The sequence below is a fragment of the Anopheles maculipalpis genome, chromosome 3RL, assembly GCF_943734695.1.
Source record: "Anopheles maculipalpis chromosome 3RL, idAnoMacuDA_375_x, whole genome shotgun sequence".
Classification (NCBI taxonomy): domain Eukaryota; kingdom Metazoa; phylum Arthropoda; class Insecta; order Diptera; family Culicidae; genus Anopheles; species Anopheles maculipalpis.
In genome coordinates, this window is record NC_064872.1 from 55,980,995 (window position 1) to 56,007,411 (window position 26,417).

General features: G+C 39.6%; 2 protein-coding genes across 2 annotated transcripts in view; one reads left to right on the forward strand and one right to left on the reverse strand.

Moving 5' to 3' along the window:
* Window positions 1–26,417, forward strand: part of LOC126563052 (40S ribosomal protein S9) — a 227,540-nt gene that overhangs the window by 192,345 nt on the left and 8,778 nt on the right. The gene's annotated exons all lie outside the window — the stretch shown is intronic.
* Window positions 17,585–18,256, reverse strand: LOC126563277 (uncharacterized). Its single transcript, XM_050219908.1, has 3 exons — window positions 18,031–18,256; window positions 17,859–17,882; window positions 17,585–17,760 (listed from the first exon to the last, which is right to left on the reverse strand). The coding sequence occupies exons 1-3, from the start codon at window positions 18,253–18,255 to the stop codon at window positions 17,602–17,604; spliced, it is 408 nt and encodes a 135-aa protein (XP_050075865.1). The 5' UTR covers window position 18,256; the 3' UTR covers window positions 17,585–17,601.

Sequence of the window (26,417 nt, forward strand, 5' to 3'; positions counted from 1 at the left end):
AAATATTCAAACAATTATAAATTAAATTGTTATTAATTGCACCACATGTTATAATTAATAACAACAGGTGTTTTACAGACTGTTGAAGTGAAAAATAAATTATAATTTCACGGTGTGATGGTATTCTTCAATCAGGATTTCTTTTATGCATAGAAGCCATCTCCTTCCTCTATTTTTCATCCTCCCCATAGTACCATCGTCCCATAATTAAACTCAATAATGCATAAAGTAAACGACATATGGGTAGAACGTGGTGCAGTGTAATGAGTTTCCACACTACATTAAAAATCAAATCGAAAATTGAAGTAGCAATTAGCATTTAATAGCATATGATACGTGCTAATTGGAAAAATTTATTCAGTTGCATTTACAAAATTTCAAACGAAGTACGAGGAGCATTTTGTTGATTAGTTTGAACTGTACCAGTCTTATGGACAATTTTGAGATTGCTTTATTATAAATATTAACAAGTTGCAATTAGTTACAAGTTTGAATTTGTTAACAAAATATATTAGTGCAATGGATGACATAAAATAAATCTGATAAAGACCGCAAGACTGATTATTGAACAAATAATTAATTAAGTTGAATATAAACGAGGTAGAATAATAATTTTTTTTAAATAATATAACACGATCGATGCTGTGCCTCGTTAATGCTACAAATCGTTGCATATGCTAAACGGAATTCATATTTAAGTTTCAAGCAATTCAATGTTTCTATTTTAACTTTTATCCTCATTTAAAACAGACACCGTTCGGAACTATCAACTACCATTGTCCATACTGCTTTACCCATTTTGCCCTTACCGTACCGTGCTCACTTTACACTGCCACCTCTATATTTAGGGTACGATATAATTTACCTATCTGTTTCACTGGGTTAAAGTCATTTCCGATTGTTAAAAAAAGTTAAGCGAATGCCACAATCTTGCGAGTGGAATCGCCAAACCTTAAGGGTGGCTCTCTCGGTCGGTATAAACCATTGCCGTTAGATGATGATGATGATGATGATGATGCGTTCGACGGTAGAAAACTAAACTATTCCCGTCTTAATGAAGGAACGATGAGAAGCCTCCAATCTGACCGTTTTCAACCTGCTTCGTCCAACAGTTTTGGGCCTGATTTGGCGAGCAATGTGCAGCCTTTGGGTGGGTGGATTGGAGTTGAGAAATTCACACAACACTCCCGCTCAAGATGGGAAATTGCGATCAGGCTTGACCTACAGGTAAAAGCTTTTTTTTTTTTGTCGGTGCGATGGGCAAATGTAGAACAGGAAATTCACATTTAACCCTAACTTGCGTTTTCTCAACTGGATCATCGTTCGCTCTGCGCATCTGAATTGGTGTCAAATTATATTCAATTATCGGAGCTCGATGGAAAAGCGAGACTCCCAGTGGCATCGATCCACCGTCATTGTTTAACCAGAACAAGAACGGTAGAGTTGAAAGTGTATGGCGCAAAATTATCAGCAAACTTGAAAGGTGGATGATGGGGACAGTATGTGCTAGGACACCTGCCTCCAACATGGACTGTAATTTTTCTCACATTTCTTAATTTTTGTGCAGCGTGCACGGGCACCAACGTTGGTGCCAAACTCATGCAGAAAATGGCCAGCAAATTGAACGTAATTTGAGGCCTATACGTTCTTGGACAGGGTACTGCGCTGACATATTGATCACTTCTTTTTCCGATATTTATTGTTTCGCCAACGGAGTGCGCTTTCGGCAACGTAATACACACCATTTCGTTTCGATAAATTGTTTTCTGCATTATTGAAACAGAAAATGATCTATATGATTATTCTTTGAATAAATTTCTAGTGGTTATCTAAACATCTTCAAGCAGAAGTTTTAAATGTTTAAAAGGGGGAACGTAATTTATTGCATCATGTCCTTCCAAACATCCAAACTTAACCTTCGTGTGAGGTTCTAAGCTCTTATGGAACATCGACTGCATCCACGACGACGACGATATCACGAGGGTGAACGCGCTCATGCCATGACTACCGAAGTGTGACAATACCTTCGTTTAATGATTATTCTCTCGAACAACTCACTGGACACATAAGTGTGGACCGAAGATGTCAAAACGTTAGCTTTCCTCCTAAACAGACATTGGCATTTGAGAGGAAGATCGTTCGCTGTCGAATTAGTAAGCTTACTAACAAAAATTCTATTTGACATTTCCGCACTCCAGAACAATAATATGCCAATTTAAAATACTTCGAAGGCAGTGTTATTTACACGTCTAGCCGAGGCAACATGCCCTCCCTGCCAACAAGTACAATAATGAAAAGGTAAAGATGCCGACCAACAGAAATAATTTCACGCCTTGCTAACTCGTGTGTGGACGCTCCGCCTGCAAAGCTCGAAGCACAGACCTAGATGTTGACGGTGAAAAACGAACCGTTCAACTATTGCAAGAATAAACGCCTTCCCGGGCGTACATCTTTTCACCTGTTCAAAACAGAGAACCGCTTCGTCATCTATCTAGTGTTTGTCATCAAAACGCCGCCAAAACTGTGATCTGTGAGGAAAACGCATCAAAGATCTAGCGCGTCCGTCACCCTCCCCGCCCTGACCGCCTAGCGGTGGTGTCCCCCTTTTCACACGCCATTCCAGTTTCGGTCGGACGGCGGAAAAGTTGGCCAGTCACTGTGGCCATACTTTTCCTCGCGAACCTTTTTTTTTTTTGTTCTTTGACACTTTAATCGACACGGAGTTTAATCGACTGTGCGGAACCATCACAGAACGGATATGAATAATCAGCCCTGTGGCGGCGGTGACGGTGTTTGTTTCCTAGTGGCCGGTAAAAGGAGCAAGCCAATTATTTCCGAATGTTGTTTTGCTTTTGATTTTAATTTCAATTTTCTTTTCCCTGTGTCACATGTCACAAGGCTCGTTGAAGCAAATACTCTAAAGGCTTTTTGGGTGAACAACCAAATTTGATGAAAGTTGTGTAAGATGCTGTTGTTGTTTGGCCGTTTGAAAAACGATGGCTTAACATCATAATTGTCAGCCATTACGGTAAAATACAACTTTAAAGAATAGGGAGTAAAAAAGAGGGAATCATTAAGATGCTTCGCGTACTAATGTGCCCCTCCGAAACGGTGTACGAAAATCTAAAGTCTCTTGCTAGCTCGTGCCGCTAGCCTGGCCACAAAACTACAAAAGAACGTCGCTTAATGTTGGCCTGTACCGTGGGACCTGTTATCATGATTTTAAAACGCATTTTGTGGCAGCAGACTGGATCGCACGTTTAGCAGATCTACGGCACTGGCTTTGGTTTTGAAGTGCAACGTTCAAACGAACTTGAAACGGAAAAACGCGCCGATGTAATGCTAAACCGGGAGAAATGTTAATGCTGAAACTATGATTATTCTAGCCCTTCCAGACACGTGAACGTGTCTATCATAGCGTAAAGCAGGAGTGTCGGTCTGGTTGCCCGGCAAATTATTGTGACGCTGGCGTGTAAGGATGACATGACACAACATGATTTCTATGTCATGGTGAAATCAGATAAAATTGACGTGTGAATAACATATAAAAACACCATATACAACTGAACCAGGAAAGATGAAAACAAATAATTCAAATTTTTATTTTGTATTGTACTTTCAGCAAAATAATATTTCGAACACAACTGTTTAGTTTACAACCAAACATATCACCCTTTCCATCGAGAACTAAAAGTGTGAGAAATAACACACTTGTTGGGTAGCATAATTTATTTACCAATTAATTATGTATTGTGCATCTTCCTTCTTGGTGCAATTTATTTTGTCTCGTAAAACTTCATGGATCGATCATCATCTAAAATATGATTTACTTTGTTGCTTTTGCCTCTTTCATGCAAAGTGACTTTGCACACCTTTATTCTAAGCATTCATACCGGTCCTTGGTTATACTAATCCTCCTTCCTCTATTCTACTTGTGGTCCTTAGCAATATCCTTGTAAAGATATGGTAGAACCAACGTATTGAGACCTTGACATCGTAACGTCGGTGATTTTAGGTCAACGAAAGTATAACTAAACTATTGGGGGGGTCTGCTCAGCGCTGACCTAAGGTAATCTATTTAACCTCATTTACCAACGACGTAGGTTGACAAATATTGCTAGACGTCTTTCTATCAACCAAAGGACTGGTTATGGCTTTCTCTTAATATTTAACACTCCTTTAACACTAGAACCGCCGAAGCGACTTTTTTGTCCCTTCGCACTCAAAAAAAGGTGTGTTATTCCGCTTGCCGGCGTGACCACCCATTGAAATTTTCTGACTTTTATTTATTTTTACAAAATTGTGTATTCCATACGGTACTTTACTAAAATCATTTCCAACCTAGAACCGCCATATGGGACATTTTTGTCCCAAAGGCAAACTACGTTGTAATGGCTGGTATCCCTGCTGAGAAGGAGTGACCGATTTAGAGGGATTCAATGCTTATGCTTTGTAAAAAGAACTTACAATAGAAAAGCTATCTACACACGATTTTCTTTTCAAGCTAGGCGAAGAACTTGCCAAAGAGCACGCTGAAAATGAGAGCGCCAAAGCTAACTTACTTGTGTCAGGAGCTTGTGCTGGTGGTTCTCGTCGGCGCTGCCAGGTTCAAATGTCTTGTCACGAGGGCAAAAGTGCTAAAAATGTGGCAAAAGTTTCGTACGTATGCGTTTCAAGTGAGCCAGGTTATGATGCAGCAATGTAATATTTTTTATCTTAAAGATATGTTATAGATACTTTAAATAATTAATGTAAGCGTTCCTTTAGCTTTCGAAGCTTTGTCTTCTTCTTTTGGCAATTTAAAACTGTATTGACATCAAATTTTTGTAACGTTTCTAAAGGGAGTCACAGACGCCCGCGTAGACCCAAACAGTTTAGAACAAAAAATTTGTTTTATTATCAAAAAAACCCTACTTATCACTTGATTGTTTAAATAATTTATAGCTCAAAACCAAGATTAATTGTCGTTCAACCCTGCAAAGCATAATTATAAGCGTTCATAACTAAATGTCCTAATTATGATGTTTATTAATTATTGTACTACAAGAAACCCTTAGGTAGTAATAAAAATCTCTAAATATGTATACATAACGAATGGGACAAAATTGTCTCATATGGCGGTTCTAGTAAGGTTGAAAAGCCCGGCAGTTCTAGTGTTAATGGATCGTTATTTGGAACTGAAATGCCCAAAAAACATTCCCTATGTGATGTATCAAAGTTTTATCCTCAAACGATCTTAATAAGTTGTCGGGGAAGATCTATTGAACCTAATGCAACCTCAACTACCTTTATTTACACGATTATCAAAGCTGTGTTCAATATTTGTTAGCCATATTGATGCAGCAATCAAGTGTTGCATGGCTTTGTACGTGGAAAAGAAGATTTTAATATTGTATGAGCCGTTTTCCTTTCATGAGAAGGTCGGTGAAGGCCTATAACAACTTTTTTAATTGAGTTGAAGGTATGTTGAATATAAATGCATATTAGATTATTTGCGAAACAAACTGTAACTCGTTTTTCAGAAGATAATTGCGGCAATTTGTAATATTTCGAGGTACAAAGTTGCATTAACCATTTGAGGTACCAAATTGAAGGTGGCACCATCAGCGGGCCTACTAAGAAATCCGGAACTACGTGGGAGTGATGTACGGATAGGTGATCGCAAATTTGAAGTCGTCCAAAACTTCACCTTGTCCAAAACCCTGGATCCTGTCCAAAACGAACGACTGGACGTCTTAGCCGCGTTCGAGAGGAAGATGCTCAGATGGATCGTTGGCCCTGTATGTGTGGAAGGGCAATGGAGGAGCCGCTACAACGGCGAGCTGTACGAACTGATGACTCATAACTCACCGTCGTGCAGCGAGTTATGCTCGCTAGGCTCCGATGGGCTGGCCAGAAAGTCCTTTTAGGCCGTCTACACGGACAGAGGAGGCATGGTAAGCCCAGATTGAGGTGGGAGCATGGTGTGGAATCACCCGCCATCAAGGCCGGGATAACGGATTGGCGTACGACAGCGCGGGACAGTTAGCGGTTCCGGACTCTGCTGCCGTAGGCCAAGACCGCAAAGTGGTTGTATCACCTGATAAGACGTAAGACGAAGACCAAGTTGCATTTCACTACAAAATTTTCATGGCATCAGGTTGACCTCATACGTAACGAAATTAATTTGATCTTAAACCAAAATCGAATCAGCTGACATATCGGATGACATATCAATGGTAAACATTCAGAGTGATTGTAAGAGAGAATCGAGAAGTGTAGATCGAAGTATCTTTCTAGATCGAAGTATCGAAGTCTACACATGGTTTTAAGAAACAGTTTTAACATCATTCTATATACAGGATTAGTTTTAACAGAGCTGTAATCCGGTATTATTACGGTATTGATAAAAAAGAGCTTTAGCAATACGGCCTAACCGTTCTTTATGATTAAAAAAAAGGCTTTTTAAAGTTAGGAATTGAAATAACAGCATTGTAACAATTATGATAAAACTTCGGATAAAACCAGGAATCCCAGTGGTGATGGGAAAAAGGCGCCTGTCTTCAGGCGGCAGATCCGGAGTTCAAATCCCATCCGGACCGTTCCCCCGTAGTGAGGACTGTCTATCCAACTACTTGGTTTCAGCAAGTCTACTAAGCGATTCGATGTCCGGCGTGACCTTAGAAGGTCGTTAAGCCAAGAATAAGAGAATATAAAACATAAAATGTTTCTTGGGGGTATTTTTTATTTATTTATTAAGAATGACGGTGCGTCGCCATATTATCAAAATGAAATGTTTGCAACTGATAATTTTAAATGTACTTTTTACGATGTTCGTCATTAGAGGAAATATACCAAGCAAGCAGTGTTTTTTTAACAATATAGTGAGACTTGATGACCATTGCGTCATATTGGATATCTCATAAACTTAAGCTTAAAGTATAGCTAATTCTTTTACTTCTTGGCTATACAATCTCCAACTTCACGCCGGCCATTGAAGCCAATTGATGGACTTACTGATATCACGTAGTTGTATAATCAGTCCTCAACTAAGGGCGAACGGTCCGGATGGAATCCATCCGGACCAGGGTTCAATAGCAGGACCAGGGTTCAACCCTGGTACTGCTATTTGAAGACTGGAGCCGCTGTCATCTCCACCACCGGGCCGCTACAATATATCTAAAAAGCGCACCTAAATGAAGTCATGCAACAATCAGAGTAAAAGACATGAATTACACTTAATGTTCTCACCTATCATGCTTTAGCTCGAGTAAAAGTGGAAATAAATGTAGCAAGTCATTCGTCCTTTTTTTTCTTTCTCCTTACAACCTCCAAGCTGACGGATTGGTCCAGATGGTATATGATACCGGTCCTGTCTTGCTAACAACCTTCTCCATTTCATCTATGCTGTGCTTTGTTGCCACGAGGGAAGAATGATTAAATATTCATGTTACGAAATATAGTACTTATCCAGTACCACAACCGCTTTAGGGTTTTGGCCTTTTCAAAATGCGAATGAGGAAAGGCTTTGCTTAAAATTCATAGCTTCTGCAATCTCAGGCTACAAGGAAGTTAGGGCATATTAGGCCAAGCTCTCCAGAAACTATAATGTCAAATAAGAAGTTCTAAATTAAAGAGCCCAAGAAAAAAAGAAAAAAGTACTTCACATGGCACAAATTCCATCAGAACACGTGGATCAAACAGCGCGATTGCAAACATTGATATCATTTCAAAGTTACTTTACTGGCAAGTTCTCACACCAATCACCAGCAAAACCGCAAACGAACCTTTTTTGTTTTCAATTTTTATTTTTCCTTTCGATTTTCTTTCCCCTGATCATTCCACTTTTTTACTTAGGTGCAGCATGGAAATCTACTTAACGTTACCAAATCAGATGATCTTCACGAAAATTGTTTCGAACAATCAATTAGCTATGGATCAAATTTAATTTGCTCCAAGCTGAAAGAAAACTGACTGAAAACAAGTGCCCCGGCGCAGTCAAAAACATAAAAAAAACGAGACATTAACGAAGCAAATTGAAACACCAAAAGGAAAAACTATTCAAAAACAACCGAAAAGCAACAATACGATGTGTATCGATATTTAGATAATCGTGAAAGCTATTTGATGTCTTTTCTTACCGTTGTCTCGCTGATTTTTATAGCATCTTCAACTTGTCTGTCTTCATTCTTCGCATGACAGATGCTTCTGGTAATGCTTTTGGCCTGCAAGCAACTTCGTCTCTTTGCACACAATTGGAACCAATACAGGCAATGCTAAACTCAGCATGGATTAACGGAAAACAAACAGTAATGTTGCTGTAGTGACCTAATTTTTGGACCGGGAAAAAAGGGACAGACCATAAAGTCTGTGGTTAACTTTTCCGTTTAATTTAAATAATAAATACACTTCAGGCGTGTCTGGCTCGTCGGCGAAGCTGGTCCACTTTGCAACCAAACGAGACTTTGTTTATCATTGTTGCTCATGGTCGTTGGTACGATGTGTCATTTGTTTACATTAGTTTACAGGGGCAAAAAAAAACGTGTCGCCACTTCGTTTGCAAATGCGTTCGCATGATAAGAAAATTAAATTGCGTAGCAAATAATTTTACTAAATTTCAATACTTTGCTAAAAACTTGTTCATTAGGAAACCAAATAAAGCATAATGAAGTGCAATATGGTCAGGCTGTTCTATCTGAATTTAAACAAAAACCCATAAGCAATTTATGGGAAAGCAGAAAAAATCAGTTCTTGATTTGGATGACTCATATCTTCACACGATCGGCCCACACGCATATATTACCGGATCTCGTTAACTGCACACCATGAACCTTCGATCATTTCGCCCAAGAGCGTGGCATGTCGCGATCACCTACACACAAAATTGTTTCCCTTACCTTTTTTTTTACCGGCGCCTGCGTGTGTGCTCGCCACGCAGACGATCGGAACACATGATCCGCGATCCAACCCGGAAAAGGTAGGCCAAAGTTACACGACCTGCAGTGACATCTTCTGAACGCATCAACGCCTAGCTGGAAAAGACGGCAGACGGCGCAAGCGACTGTGTCTGCTTGCACACCTCCGCATAAATTATGGGAGGTTCTCGCTAGCGAACAGAATCGTTTGCTACAATTATTATTAAAAAAAAAGGTGAACCAAAGCGAAAGGGGGTAGATGAAACGGGGAGGGAAGGGAAAAAGGTTCAAAACAGTACATTACGCTAAACTCCCGGCTGACCAGATGCATCCACCATAACCATTTCATTTGGTGGCCAGCATAAATTACAAATGTTAATCATAATGAACGCGGACCACTTAAAGCTCGCTTCCGACGCGTTCCATTGATGGGAAGTAAAGCGTAGCTAAAAGCAAAATGCATCGTTTCATACAATAGAATGCACGGCGACCGGAATGAGGTGCATTCACTTCAGATCTGTGCGATTAAAGTTCGCGATCGTGCATTATTTTCTAACCGACCCGAAAGCACAATCCAACGGTTGAATGGGAGAAACCATGGGAGACTTTTAATGCAAAAGCTTCAGTTTTTCATGTGCGAAGATGATGGGATTATAGTTTTTAGATAAAGATAATACGTTAAGCATTTGTTTTGGAGGGAAAGAAAAAAAAACGATCAACAATATTTCACAGAATGTTGAAACTTAAAAAAAAAAAAAACAAATTTCGATGCACTCAGGCGACAGAAAAAAAAAGTTCTCCCCATTGTACAAACACATCATCTGCAGCCAACCGCATCAATCAACTGAAAAACACTGAGCGTGTTCGCACAAAAAGGGAATTGCAAAAAAACGCATACACACACATATATGCAAACACATGCCTACTATTTAAATATACTGTTACGGTTGTTCACGCTTCTTTTGAACCCTTTTTCGTTTATCCAACCCCCCCGGCACCACACTCATTCACTGTACTGCATAGTTAACGTTAAACAACTTGCCACAAATGAAAACAACAACGAAACAACAAAAAAATGCACGAAACATTTAAAAAATGTGAATCAGAGCGCAAAATAGTGGGCTGAGTGTGCCAGAGCTACGCTTTCACGCCTCCCCACACCCACGAAAAGCCACATGTTGATAGTTTTGTTTACGAAAAAGCCAAACGACACGTGATTCTACTGCTGCTGGGAGTAGAAACACGAAAATTTGCTAGAAGGCGTTAAGCTTTAATCCATATCCAAATCCAAGCAAAAAAAAAAAATGAACATGCAAGACTTAAAATAAAATTTGTAAATTTACTTTCAATAACCATTAAGCGATTTAGAAATTGTGCTAGGGTCAGATCTGATCTTCACCTATTTTCATTCAACATTGTGAAAACTTGTGAGACTTAACATTAACTTTTTTACGCATTGTTGCATAGTAATTTATGTTTATTTATGAAACGTGTTAAATTTTAATGTTTACTAAAGCACATGAGCACGTTAGGACACGTTTCTACTAAAAACAATATTTTTTTCCTAGTTTATGTTTGTGCCAGCATAAAAAATCCTTTTTCACGTATGGAATGATAAATTAAATTCTATGTGCTGGCCACATCTTAAAACATAATTACTTACAAGACACTGCAACCTGCGGCTCGATGCCACTGAAAGATGTTGTGAGTATGGTCGTACGGTTTCATTCTCATGACGTGATCCACAGCCGTTGTCGAAGCGGTACCAAGAGGAGTTTGTCAATTTTGACTAATCTCAGAGGCGGATGTGAGTACTGGAAGTATAAATGTTTGTTAGAGGATCAGCTCAATTAGATGGTACCCCCTCCGTACCCTAAATCTGTCTGATTATTCAATAAAAAACAATGTACATTTTTCAACTAATATTTAAATGACTAAGAACCAGCGATTTTTATTTTAAAACTAAACAGCTAAACTTACTGTTGCTCCAATTTTGAGATTCACACGTTACATTTCATCTTTTTTCTGTTCTTTTCGGTACATATAAACTCCATTTACTTGTTTAGTCTCAGTGTCCTCGTACTTAAATATTTCTCACGGTAGCGTTTATGTTTATAAATCTAAGACAAAAAAAGTCATTCAACTCATTGCTCCAACAAGTGCGCTAATGCGTGGAAGACAAAACTGAATGTTTCGTGTTTGCCTTTAGTAAAGATAAATAACGGTTGCGTGAAAACAGCTGTGCAGTTGTGTTTTGATAAACAGTTTGGTGTGGCTTATTTGCTTCCGAAACTGATGAGTGTCCAACGAGACCAGTGCTGCACATCTTTAAGGAGTTTTCCCCAGTGAGTGTACGATTATTGTATTACCCCTTTTTTACGCACGTAATATAGTAAAGCATTTTTTCTTGAGCAGTCGTTCTTTTGCATTCAACTCACTAATACTACGTGGTTGACTGGATAATTGAACTTAAATATGGACGTTGTCAGAAACATAACTTTCCTGTGTGTCCTCGTTGCTTGTCCTTAGAACTTAGACTTAGAATAGTGGATAATTTAAGATTTTAACCTTAAACAATAACAATTTAGTTGATATCATGTGCTAACGTCTTTTTAAATTATATTTCAAAATACCGATACCAGTAATTCGATTCTTCCGACCTAAACTTTACGTTTATTTGCAGTCTTTCAGATTAAATTCACTGTAGACAATAGTATTAGCAATACCGTCTGTAAAATTCAAAATATGTGGCAAAACAATTCACTGCCTTTGGCACCGTAACCTCACTTTGCCCGGATAGAAACCAATGTCGAGAAGATGTGCAACTGCAACACGAACAAGGAAAATGTTATGTAGGACCAAAAGCATGCGATCTTGGCATTGGAACGCACGTTGCCGTGCATGTCAGCTGATGAGTCGGGAAAAAAAACTGTCGATTTTTTTTTTGACGCGGAGTACGCAGAACGGAGGTGTTTGGCACGAATGCGTGAGACTGAAGCCAACTGGGAGAGGAAAAAATGCCGGCTTATGTTGGAGAGAGCCAATGAATGCGGGAGAGGGATGGCAAAGTTCATGTAACGAGAGAGAATATGTTCATTCGAGGCATGGCTCAGGGGAGGTTGTCTCATGCAACATTTTGTGCTTTACGCGGGGCAATCCAACGTGTTTCTAGCATTTGTGAAGATGGCTTTTACGTTATAATGAATCTCAGTTTAAGCATATATATAGACGAACAAAAAATATATTTTACAACATCACTCCACCGGAGGTTAAACTTGTTACTGTGTTAATGTGAGTTCGGATCTGTGGGTTTTCGACACTTCAATAGTGAAACCAAAAAAATCGCCGTTGAATTGTTTCTTGTATTTTCTTCGTGATCGTGATCACTCCTTTTACATGTGTCTAACCGATCTTTTTACATGTGTGTAATCTGTCAGTTAGAAACGCGCCCACACCGTAACTAAGGACACTAAGATAGTGCAAATATAGCGCACAGTGGGAACGCCTCATCATCACAACTAATTGTAACATAACACGTTAACATACTGTTTGTTTATTGTTAGTCTACGGATAATGTACTGCGTTTGTGTTCTATGCTCTATTTATCTCTATGAAACCGATAATTTAATATTGTTGTATGTAAAACGAGAACCCAAAAACATTGAAATTAACATAAAAAATGCATGGTAAAACGACGAAACAAAAAATTTGTGAAACTGAAACAGAAACTCAAAATTAACTTTCACCGATCTTCAGAAATAAACGAATCCTTCCTATCGAACAGTTAGAAAAAAAAAACATGCTGAAAATGTGTTCAACAGAGGGATAAAGATCAAAACATGAACGATAATTGAACCGTAACAAACATGCTTCTATTGGCAAACTGATTTACCTGGTCTTCTAATTTGAGGGCGCTAGCTTAATGCTTTGGCCATATTTTCGACCTTTTCAGTATTTTTGAAGCATTTGTACAGTGCGGATTTATTGTCGGTTTTGTTTTTTTTTTTCCTTTTATTATTTCAATTTTGATACGTTTCTACGAGCAATATTCTTTGAGGATTTTATGGCATCAAACATATAACACTGATAATAAGGGAGGCCGGATGGCCACAGGTTGATTCATTTCATTGGTTTGGTTCTCTCAGTCGACCATAACTAATTAAGCAATTGTTTTATTTTTCCTCTTTTTTAAACTAACCTTTTTTATCACAATTCATTATAATTTTATCATAATTCTGATACCTCAAAGCTTCATGTGGCATTTCATATCCTGTTGATTAACGAAAACTTGTTAATGCATAAATTAATAAACCCATACAGCGGTCATCATTATTTGTTTATGGTAGCAAGCCCTTCATTAGAAGTGCTATTTTGAGAGGCGAATGTAGTCTTAGAAACTCAAAGTCTCTATAAATAAACGAAAATGCTTGAATTTTCATTCACTACAGCTTGTTTCACTGCAGTAATTAAGAAAACAAGTTGCTGCTTATTCTCCTTACTGTCGTACACACGAAAGGTCTGGGGTTCAAATCCCATTCGCACCTTTCCCACGTAGTAAGGACTGACTATCCAACTACGTAGTATCAATAATTCTAGTAAACCATTAGGTGCATGACCTAGCAGACCTCGTTAAGTCAAGAAGAATACTTTCGTGGACAATACTTCATCACGCATATAACACAAAATTGATATTCAATCTCAGATATCATAAAAATATAATAAAACATACGACAGCGTTACAATCTTCGTGATAAGTTTAAACTCGTGAGATTGATCATTTCTTGAATTTTTAGGGAGGGTTTGCCATCCAATCGAGTGCAGTTACTGTTTAACAACATGAATTATGGAACAAGTGTATGATCGTAGCATAAATATGCAGTATACTGGGAAACAACCATTTGTGAAGAGCAAAGGAAACATGCTGTTTGTCGTGTTGAAATAATAGTACGAATGAAAGATCTGATAGCAATCTGTAACAAGTTGTTAATTAGTGAAACTTTCAGCAGAAATATGCAAGCACGTGTTCCGAAGTCCTTTCTGCTTGAGGACTTTTCTTCATCATATTGTAAAACATGATCCATCTATTTGCAATAACCTTAAAATTTTTTATGTTTTCCAAGATCAATGCAACAAATTTCATGGTAAATTTGTCAATATTCAGCAGTTTGCAACTGTCTTATTTTAGGCGGACAGCAAACGGAAGCATCAGCTTGCTCCTTGCAGAAACGATCCGGATGCAATATGAAACAAAGAAAGCCTCCAAGGTTATACAGTCCGGGAAACTTTTGCCCAACACGGTGCAGACGAGACCAACTGTTACAAAGTTGATCGCGCAGCACGTGCGGCCGATGGGTTTGAGCGATCAAGTTACAGCGCGAAGGACCAGCAGTTGGTCGGTTGAAACATGACCGGACACATTGCTTCGTCTTGAGGCGTCCCCGGGACAGTCAATCTTTGCGCCTTACTACCGGTTTGCTAATGAAACGCAGAATTGTGCCCAAGCGCAGGTTCTGGTTCGTGAAGGGAGGCTAAATGATGTTTTGAGAAAAGGCGTTACGCACAATCAGCTATGAAGATCACATAGTTTTATTTAGATTCCGATACAGAAGCATTCTTTTTCTTAATAACCTATACTGCTTCCTGAAAAAAGGACCATTTCTGGGACTTACTACCACATGCTGCAGGAAGAGATGATTTTTTGGCACACGATAGACACGCTTGCTCTACCATATGGCATACATGACACGGATGTTGGATACTGGAATAAAGAAAACTTGACCTAGATCTTTCGCCACACAAAAACACAGCACGGTTGCCTTCTGAGCAGTTTCAATAGGTCTGCCATTTTACCAACTGTTGTGATGTGTGCTTCTGAAGTTGTTTCTCTGTGATCTTAAAAAATGATCGATAGTTGGAAAATCGGTAGCACGAAATAATTTAAACAGGTATCATTCGGTGTGCCTTGCTTGCTTTTGGGCAACGAAATTAGTGCCTGTAAGAGGATAAGGTCAAAATGCCACATTTTTAAGGCCATATTTTTCTTATAGCCCTCTACTACTCGATGGGATACTCTATTACAAAATATGTAAAAACGCATCAAATTCCTAAAGCACACAATGGACAACTGCAGAACGGAAACTGCAAAGGTCTGGTTTAAATTAACTTTAACATATTTCCGTTGATCTAACACATCCTGCGACGAACGATGTAGAAAATGATACATCATTAATACTTGTCAAATCCATTTTAACACCCAGAAATCTTTAAACCACCACGTCCGCCTTCCGGACGATCCGGTTACACGTGGCCACTGTGACCGTAGCGCACGCACAGGCTAAGAACCTTGAACCTTGAACCAGAACCGCACCATCCGCCGTCTTTGGAGAAAGGCGTACGCTTCTGTAACAAATAATTAAAAATAGGTCGTGCCAACGGTTCCAGGAAGAATTTATCTTTCCCAACCAGCTGCACCACGGCGATTCACTGACGCATGGGCTACCCCACCCGGTAGTGCGTCCAGCAAATTCGTTCGAGCTCATAATGTTCGTGTGCAGTGATCTTTGACGGGAACGGGAAAAAAAAGTAAGGTTCAGCATCTTCCAGTGCAGCTACACGTTAATCACTTCATTATCAGCTTGTTTTGCCGACATGCCAGACACCTCCATCGAAGAATGCACGCAACGCACGTTAGCGCATTTTCTCTATCTCGTTACTCTCTAGATCTCGAGGAATTTGTGATTTCTTTTCCTGCCGCTTTGTACGGTGAAGTTTTTGAGACCTTTGTCAAACCTCAGCAGCTGATTCTAACCGATCGGTATTGCGTGTGTTCCGTTTGTGGAAGCAATTCTTCGATGCTCGTTTTTCATCTACCGTTTTGGCTCGATTTGGTTTCACGGTTAACAGTTGTCGGTGCACAAGTTACGCACACATTACTTTTGTCCACAGCCTGAAATTCTGATTTCTGACGTGCCTTATGTGGATTAAACGGGCAAAGAAAGGGCCCTAAAAGACCAATTAAAAATTGCCTACAATCTGTCAACCTTCTGTACCGAGCTACAGTACGAAAACTATTTATTCTTTGAACACTGCCGACTCTAGACTCACTGTCCTTACCTTCTCTTCGTAAGGAAGTCGTTGCCGTTTATCGGTGATCATTCATAGCGAAGGTGCTCGACAGAATCGGAGTCATTTGGTCGGCACGGTGACCGGTGTCTCAGATTTATTATCTTAATTTTCCGTCCATTCGATTGCATTTGTGCACAACGCTTTCCTCACACAACACTGGGAATGTCTGTGTCCTTTCACTACCTGAGCTGTCTCGGCGTTAGGTCTCGAATCCTAGACACGTCACAGTTATTCTTGGGTTTTTTTTCTAACTGCTGTCGTAATTTTTTGGGTAGTCTCTATTCCTATTTGCTTCTATTCGTTGTCCGTCTTTTTTTCGATGATGTTTACTTAACAAATAAGTAAAATTGACCAAACAAACCACCCTGAAATGCGTCTTCTCCCGTCACCAGGAATAGCATCAATTGAAGCTGAAATTTCTTGGAAAACTGTTCAATAACTGACAGTGCAGTAGTTCATGTTGCTGTAGGATTAAAGGTCCCGGCCGCATTTCCGGATTGCTTCCAAAGAACACAAATCAGCGGTGGTCCTTTAAGTAACGTCTCATTGTCGTCTCATCGCCTCGAAATGGCAAAAAACATCGGAGTGTGGATCGTTTTTTCTTGTTAAAAATACATGTTTCACGCAGCTTCTACAAAAGATCACACGTCCTGATCACACCTACCGCCCAGGTTGAGAAAAGGCCTGGTGGTAATCATCCAAAAACAAACACACTGAAAAAAAAGTCGAATGTCACTCGAAGGACACAGACTGATTATGGCTAATTTATTTCAAACCTGCCGCAACCTATTCTGGATCCCAGTCAGACCTCCAGCAAGAAGAGTGCTCTTCGCGTTGCGTCTTTATTCGAAAGCGGCGGATAAAGTGTCCCGAAAAAAGCTAATGATATTGATTCGAGAGGGGTGGCCGCTGGCTTTTCTTCCTTGTTTTACAGAGCCGATCAAATGGCCATGGCGGTAACGTCCGATGTGGAAGGTAATAATGATAATGATGATGGCGGTGTTGTAATTTTCTAGATAAACTATCTAATGATACAGAACGCAACCTTCTCCATCCAAACCGTCAAAGGCTTGTAAACGAGAGTGACATATTGAACGCGAACGCAATGTAATGTTCAGCCGGGTTCACCCTTGCCTTCGGTTTTGGGATGTTTGGATGTTGAGAGGATTTTATCGTTGTGTAGTTATTTGGTGGTCAAGAGGTCGCTGACTGTGTATTCAGCCATAGAACAAACAAATCAGCTGTAGAACGAGAAGCATAGCGACACTCCATTAATGGGTTATTGATGGCGCTCCGTGGCGAGGATTCAAATTGTTTGGAAGTTGGGTGAGGCAAATGAGGGTTAATAGAGTCAAAATAAGACATGGAACATTGCAATCATACATGAAGTATTAGTTTTTACAAATCTATTTACACATAATCATTAAAATGGCTGTTATATGTTAATATTACAATTCTTAACAGATGGTCAAACAGTAAATCTCTTATGTACAAAGTTATATGAAAAATATAAATTTAAAAGATCAGTTAAATATTATAGCAAGAATAAATCACGCTCGCCACTTACCACGTTCACAAAGTCCTAAAAAGAGATTGCCTCCACCTTGGAGGTCTTGGCTTTCAGTGCACGATCGAACAGTATGTCACGTTTATTAGGCGGTACGTTGGCGAGAAATTCTGGTGATTTGAGTGCTGCGACAAAATCGTCCACAGGAATTTCGCCAAATCCTTCGGGATCGAACTGCAGAAGAGAAAAATGCAATTGCAGTTGACAGAGCACACGAGTGCGCAACGCTGGTGGGGAAAGGATCGTCCGTTTTTGTGGTGGGCCATGCTTACCGCATCGAATAATTGACGCCATTTCTGTGGAAATGCAAGAATTGAAGATCGAAGCGTAAGTTAACAATTGTACAAGCATGCTGTGTGAATGCAATTTGGGAAGAACACCAACGCGTTTCCTTTCCTCAAGGATAACGACATTCATCAGCAAGAGCATCAACGGTGTACTTACATCCTTCATGAGTTCCCGGCGTAGCTCGACTTCGTCATACTCCGAGTTGAGGTCTGTGTGGTCCGTCTCATAAACTGGTTCTCCGTCACCGGACTGCGAGATGGTCCCGATGCTGCCGAGAGAACCGGCAATCGTGGAAATGTGCTCGATATCGGCCAAAGTTTCTTGTTGACTGTTGCTGGCAGCATCAAGCTTGCCACTGCCCCTTTCATAGCCGGACCACATGACGTGCTGGTTGGCATGGGCTGAACGCAACGAACTCTACAGATGAGCTGTGAGTCACCTCAACCGTAGAATTTTAGGGAATGCTTTAGAATAGAATGTATCTTTTTTGGAGGCCTGTTCATAAAGATGTCTCAGGATCGTTGCCTCAAAAATTCTCGCTCACAGAGGTTATCACTTTGGTTATCATCTCTGGCTACCCTCGTTTGTTTTATATTAATGTCTTCTGTAAGCCTTTTAGAATGGCTTCCACCAAATTTCATATTTGTTTTTTAATAGTGCCTGGTTTCAGAATGGTCGACCATACAAAATGAAAACCACTGCGGTAATCAGAAAAAGATTTATGGTAGAAAGTGCAATAAAATTAGGTAGCAGAACACGTTAAAAATATTCAATAATATTGTCATGCCATCGAACCAACCTGGTAGACCACCATGACAAAGACCTCAAGCACCGTTACGGAACGGTTTCAAAATATTATTGCTTTACAGAGAAAATCCTTCTCCTTTCACATCAAAGGACAATACAATGAAATTACTTGCGATTGCATCGCAAGATTAGGTACTGACGAGATTCTCCTTTGTAATGGCTTACTCAAGTGAAATGTTGGTATTGTCCAATACTTTCTAATGGAAGCAACAGGATGGCGCTTCGGTAGAATCGATTGGAAAGTTAGATCTCTATTTTTCCACCATCCCGTTAGGTTTTCTGTGATCTAATCTTACAGAAACATGTTACCATGCCTGACCATCATGCCAAACGAATAACCCAACCAGACACAAAAGCTAGAAAAACGGTCAATCACGCCTGTTCCCCGTTTTCGGCTTCTGAAAGCAGGCACGATGTTTATAAATCATCATCAATGCTGCCTGCCTGTCCCGTCTCAGCTACAGGACTCAACGCCATCATCAGCAGGACCCCTGGGGTTATGTTGAATTATTTCGGTAGAACGCAAAACCGAACGCTTTTGGTTGCTGCGTGATGACGCGCGATGGTAGTTCGTGATAACGCGCGATGGAAAAGGTCGTAAATTTGTTTAGAAAGGCATGAGATTGTAAATTTTTGCTTATGAAAGGTGTTAATTTTATAGGATGTGAGTGATGCACGGTTGATTTTTTGGAAATGTCTATGATACATGTCCCATAACGTACAAGCATGATTCAGGGGTATCAATTTCTATACATTTTGTGTACAGTATATCGGATGATACAAAATTTACAATAAAAACAGATGTATAAGTCTTTTAGTATCTTAATAAGTTTGAAGGGGAACGGTCCGAATATTATTTGAATCTCGGTCCTATCGTGTGATCGAGATTCAAATAATTTTTTTCTTCCTTTTAGCTGTGCTGAGCAATCTCTGTGTACAAAGGATTTATATGAATTTAATCTTCCTCTTTCATTTCTAGCCCGAATATGATGCATGCCAACCCTTGTTAGTCTCAATTATCATGCGTAGGAATGACTATTTGGCTCACGACTAACGAGGATCGTCTATGGGTAAATCAAGTCTAGGAAGCCAACTGGTTGCAAATCCCATTCGAACCGTTTTGAAGTGGCAAGGACGGGCTATCAATCAATGTGATATAAAATAAGTTCAGTGATCTTTAATATGGCCGGCATAACAAAGAAGATCTGTGTTACTCTATATATGTTAAAATCAAATGTATGTAATTTTTTTATGTCTATCTATTTCTTTGTGACTTTTAGATCATAAATGACATCATCGCTTAGTTGACGAAGCAACTATTTCTCTATCATTTTAATCAGTTATTAAAAGAGGATCTAATTTAATAACTGCCAGCAACTATGGCAGCTTCGTTTTCACTGCAATACATGCATTCACAGCATTCTATGCAGATCCTCAAGATGATTCCTCCAAAATCATGGCAAACAAATAAAGAGTTCAATAGGTACAGAACTACAACCGAGTATACCCGGGCTAAGGCAAGGATGCGCCTTATCATTATGTTTATATAACAAAGTCATCAGTAGCAATACGGCCAGGCCGTCCCTCATGAATAAAAAAAAAAAAAAAAAAAAAAGTCATCAGTAGTGGTGTTAACAGTAAGCGTTGTACCGTAATAATTAATTATAAATATATATGTTTCTTCTTGGCTTAACGACCTCTTTCTAGACTGCCGATACCACGTAGTTGGTTAGTAAGTCCTCACTACGGGAGTACGGTCCGGATGGGATTTGAACCCCGCTCCTGCCGTTTGAAGACCGGCGCCGCTGTTGCCAATACCACCGGGCCGCCGCAATATAAATAAATAAATTAGGGACAAAACTATATTGACAACTTGGAAAGATCTTCACCACGACAGTATCGTATCGAATCCAATCAGGATCTTTCCCCTGTAGCAAGGTCTAACTACCCGTTTCTTCGTCTTCACGACTTATCCTGCAGGCTATCTTCATCTAATTGAACAGTCAGTCCTCACGGATCTGATTCTATCCCCCATCTGTGAAGTGCCACTATCTTCTCGGCCAATTCAACAGCTTATCCGGTTAATTGGTGTAAACAAGTGTAGTAAAGTAGTTTAGCTATTCTATTTGTCAATAAACGCTAAGGCTATCTTAATAGATCCTTTCAAAATAATCTACTTAACACTAGAACTACCGCAATTTTGACGCGTGCAACACTGTCGCGACCAGTCAAAATGACTTGTGGTTACCAAGTAAATATTTTTTTTATTATCTGACTAACATACTCATATTTCTTTAAGTTCGTATGCTTATCCTAATACACATTTGATTGGTTGTTTCTTACACCAGCATTGAAAATCGTTTCAAATCGTTTACAGCAAAATGATCAAAGCATCATCCTTGTGACTCATAAAATTGTTAAACTATACTTTATTTCCTGTATATTATAAATTATGTGAGTTATATTGCAAGGAATAAGTCTGTTGGTTGTACGTAATCACCTTTTGGTGAATATTTTGCGCTTAAATCGGCTGTTCATCGATCCACAAACCACCAGTCAAAATGACTGGTTAGGTAGAATTGACCATTGCCCAGTTTATATCTATTTTCAATTAGAGTTTTTATTTTTAAATTCATAAAACTGAATATCCTATTGAATGTGTAATAGTCATGCATTCATATCGGAAGAATAGTTTAACTATAAAAATATCCACTAAGTATGCGACCTGTCAAAATCAATGATCCGATAGTTCTAGTGTTAATAAACATTTTCGAACTCAAACACTTAAACCAGAATCCGCAAACACCCTACTAACAGGCAACTGCAACTGGGCTGAGATTTTACAAACCCGAGAGCCCTAAAGGCGGGTCGAAAATTTCCCACAATTAAATTAAATTGAGTTTTCGGTTTGCTTTACCTTCCCTTTTTACCATTCTGGACCGGACTGGACTGTACACCGATGAGCCAAAACAAAGCAAAACAACAACAAAAAAATACATCAACAAACCCCTGGTGGTCTGGACGGTTCGCTCGTTTCGCTCGTGCAGGTTAACTGCAGTCACACGACAAGGATTGAAGGCGACAGTTATCCGTGAAGACGAAGCAGAAGCTCCTATGCCGTGGCTAAAGCCAGTTAATATAAATCTGATTATAATAAACTAATGATCCTTCAGATGCAGTCTCACGGGTCGTTTTGAGCAGTGCAAATACAGCATCGTTGGACATGAAGCCAGCGACGAGTGACATAAGCAGAACGACGACATCTCGCGCTCGCCTCAAAGCTGGCGATCTCTCACGGCAAGGTCTTCTTTGTGCGGACCCCACAGCGGGTTTGGGATTGAGAGATGAGTGATTATTTAGCCGGCGCTCTGGAAGCAACTTAATTTCGAGCCGTTTGCTTTGTTTTCACTGCTTCTTCTGCTTCTTGTTTGTTGGCCACCCTTTTTTTTTAATTTTTCGCTAAAGGATGCGGATATCTGCGGGATGTTTCTTGACCTCTTTTGTCCCTGTGCTTTTTTGCAAGCCCTGTTCTGGTTTGGCATGTTTTGGGTTCACGCTGAGTTAGATGTGAAATTAAAATTTAAACATGTCTTTATTATCCCTGCCGTAAGGTCCCCCAAAAACGCAACACTTTGTTGCGCCACCGTCGGTTTTTTTTTTAATACTCTTGGGACTTGGAATGGGACTTTATTTGTCTTTTCGGGTAGGTTCTCAGACATGCACGATCGACGACGACGACTATTAACACCTCCTTACGGGCTTGTCAGATCGCGGAAAGATTACACTGCCACGGTATGTGGACGAGAGTGAGAGGAGCAATGGGAGGTCTCCGTACCGCCAGCAGGCATAATCAGACTGCTTGACGAAAGCGGAAATGAATACCGCTTGATGTTTGCTACAAATTACACGAATCAACCGAGTCGACCTAAGCGAGCTTTGCCGCGGCAAGAACCGTTGGTGGAAAAGCGCTGTATTGAATATTGAGGTGAAACAAATCATGATCATTAACAATGATGTGAAACAGATCTTTGATGTGCCGCTGGGAAAGAAGCTACTCTGAATAGATTTGTTGTCATACCACGTGAGAATGTGTGTTCCTGGCAGGTCGAAAGTTTTCCCACATGTTTTACTAAGGTGAATGATAATTCGTTTTTAAATTTATTATCACTTTTGATTTTTTGCGCGCTTCACGATCGTAGAGCATGTGCGATTACCCTTGACTAAAATACGCAAACATATAAATCCACTGTGGCTATCGTGGTGTTTGATCTTAAATCAAACATTTTATTCTTTGATTTTAATCATTTAATATCAATAAAAAATTCCATTAAAGTTGCCAGAAAAATGTCTTTTTGTATAAAACTTTCAAAAAAGCTCCAAATCTTTTTACGATACATAAAGAAGTTGTGCACATTTGCTTTTGTAAAGCCAGTGGAACGCCAAACGGTGGAGTGCACAATTTAAAAGGATGATTAAACTTCATCATCCATTTAAAAAGCTCATTTCATCGTTCGGGACCCCCCTCAGACCTCAAGGCTCGATTCTTTGAGCGTTGTATTCTTTTCACATCTTCTTTCATCGATCGCTTAGCAGGATTTTGTATGCCACCAAAAGCACGTCTCATCATTCGTTTCGTTTACGATCTTGCTTGATGCGTCGTCGTGTGGAAAGGATATTTTTGAGATGAAGCTTAGAAGCTAATTGGACACCGCGATGCATAACAAAAGCCTGTTTCGACGCTTCAAAGCAGGTCGCTGAACCAAATGCAATATGTAGGCATTTGCCGTATTGTTGTCGGCCTGCAATTTGTAGGAATTCTGGTTTCGTTATTAATTAACCCATTTGTTAAGATTGTTTAAAGGTGAAGTTTTGTATTTAAAATGCGAAAGCTTCAAGCGGCGTTTCAGTGCTATTTAAACCCTTTTATGGGTTGCCTTTCAACGCCAAACTACGGGTAACTTTTGCAAAATATAGTGGCGTAAGAAAAGTGTCCATCTTGCTATTTTCAATTATTTTCAGTTATCATAATGTTATTTCATTTCTTTAAATTGTGTTTTATTTTATAAAACTAAGCTTTCTGCTGGGGAAATATTTTTAATTTTTCGATTTTAGTTCAACATTTTGCAAATAAAACCATGGTTTCTGTTTCTGGTTCAATCTGGTTCATCTCCTAATTCCTGTCTTAACAACCTACTAGACCACGCCGTCGACCAACGAATAGCTAACCATACTTATCGGTATTTGGATACTAAGTCCTCACTACTGGGGAACGGTTCGGATGGGATTTGAAAAAAGGACCGAGCTGGGTCGTCCGGTGCTCAGCTCTTCAGTTAACGATTACGAAAACTATCTCGTGTAGCTCGTTCTAACGGCTATAGTTAAGTTCAATAAAGCCCTTGTGTACATCCTGAACTTAATGTATGCCTAGCTAAACATGTTCTACTGACAATCCTCACAGACGATCCACTACTTGTCATTTGCACTCTCGTCAACTTTTTTGTATGAAAATCACTCAACGGAATCTGTCACGTACAAAAGCTTGCAGACGAGAAGACAAACAAATCATTGATTTAATTAAACCGTAAGCACTATAATGTGATCGCACTAAAACTATAAAGTGTTGCACTTCGTTTGCCGGATGGTCAAATGACATGGCGAATGATATGCGAAAGATAGGGCAAAAATCAAATTATGTGATTTATTTATTTAATTTTTTATTTATTTTATTTTAGGTTGATATTTTGTCTGCCTCATGGGCTACACAAATATTGTCTTAATAACTAAGGGTGGTGAGGAGGACATTGGGGGGATTGTAAAAATTGCACACGACACTAACGAGGATGCAAAGAAGAGGAGTCACGTAGACGAGAACGAAAATGGGCTACAGAGACATTGTAGTCGAACAGGTGGTACGCGTTGTTGAAGGCCGATAGCGCTCTTAAAAAAGGTTCGTTTGAACCGTATCGCGTATGGCGGGATGGGATGTGTAAGGGAGGTCTATCGCGTAGACGGCGGGATGGGGCAAAAAGGGGGATGGCTGACAGAAGAGAAGGAACATCCAGATCATTTGAGAGGAGACTGGCGATAAAGCATGATCGGAGGTGGGAGTGTCAGGCTTCTATAGAGTCCAGCCCAAGAAGCCAGACAGCGAACAGGATAGGTTGCATTGCAGTCGAGCCTGGGGGAGACCAGACAACGGCGGCGTACAAACAAAACAAAGCCTTGAGGCATAAGGGGTCTCTAAGTTCTGAGGACAGTCTAACAATCAGATCCAGAGCTTTGTTGGACTTGGCCACAACATGATCAACATGTACGTTAAAAGAGATAGTCTCGTCCAGCCACAGCATATTAATCCAGTTTCAGCTAACATATTACTCTGACCTGGTCGCCCTCGGCCAAAATCCGCATAGAACGCCTCGGACGGGTGCAGAGATCCTTTACTAGGTTTGCCGCCAGGAAAATCTTAGTAGAGCAAGCCTCTGCACTACCTTGTTACGAGGTCAGATGTCGGATCCTTATCGCATCCATCATGCTAGATTGTACTGATGCTCCGAGTCTGCTTTCCTCAATCCTTGTTTATGTATCCCTCCTCCCTCTCGTAACCTTCGTACTCGCCCCTCCCCTCCCTTTTCTCATTCCTTCGAGGCTCACAGCAGCGATGCGAAAGGATCCTTTATTGCGTGCGGTGCAAGCCTTTAACTCGCCTTTCACCTTTCCTTTATATCCTTTTGTTCCCTCCTATCCTCATCCTTATAAGTATCCATCGTGTTTTCGTTCAGTTAAGCTAGGTTAAGTCAAGTAATGTTAGGGTATTCTTAAGTTGCAATATTTTTTAAACCAATGTTGTAAAGCCACTAGGCAAACAAATAAATTGAATTGAAATTAAAATTAAAATTAAGATACAGGTAGGCCTCGGTTGCAATCGTCAGCTATTGACCAGTACACAGACATCCTCTATTGACCGTTTTTCAACCAATGTTGTTGAACAAGCTTGAAAAATAATTTTGTTAGTTTACAATCTATGTCCGGATGCTAATTTTATTTCATTGCAGATTATTTGTGATGTTGCTTCTTCATAAAATAGTGCTTATGTTAAACAAAATAGCATAAACTCCTCAATGGAGCTGCCTGGTAGTTTACACAATTTTCAAACTTTCTTATGTTATTCTACGTACTCTAGATGATATTATTGCCCTCTGAAGCAAAACCGTAATCCAATATTATTTATTGTTGAAATATTTATGCGCAAATGATTTGCAACAAATTATGAAAAGAATCGAATATAGTGTATCGGTGTTGTGTAGCATATTAAATTTGGTTTCTTTAGCGATTATTTGACTTTCGATCATTATTCATCCAAAATAACTTGATATATTAGATGTTTCTTACATTTTTGTATACTTTAAAACCATTTCTCTTTACATGATAAATGCCAATGATACTCTTCTTAAACGTTCGAGATGACCAATATAACATAAACGGATTATCCGAGTGATAGTTATAGCAAATTCTTATTAATATTGCAATTCTACTGATAATATCAAACATAAAAAAATACATGAATCACTAAAACAACTATTATTATAATCATTCGTATTCGATCATCAACTGATCGCATGAAATGTTTAACGTGGAACTTGCAAAAAATCAGCAATGTTATCGTTATCTTTGCATTCGCTTATTTATGCAGTCGATGTTTTCTTCGATGACCGATGTCTGGCGTGCATTTTTGCTGT

Bases quoted from the DNA above. Each gene is read 5' to 3' on its own strand.
- LOC126563277 (XM_050219908.1), bottom strand. From the start codon at position 18,255: ATGTGGTCCGGCTATGAAAGGGGCAGTGGCAAGCTTGATGCTGCCAGC. The intron at 17,883-18,030 runs GTAAGTACACCG...GCATTTCCACAG, and splicing joins GCCGGGAACTCATGAAGGAT to AAATGGCGTCAATTATTCGA. The intron at 17,761-17,858 runs GTAAGCATGGCC...TCTCTTCTGCAG, and splicing joins GGCGTCAATTATTCGATGCG to TTCGATCCCGAAGGATTTGG.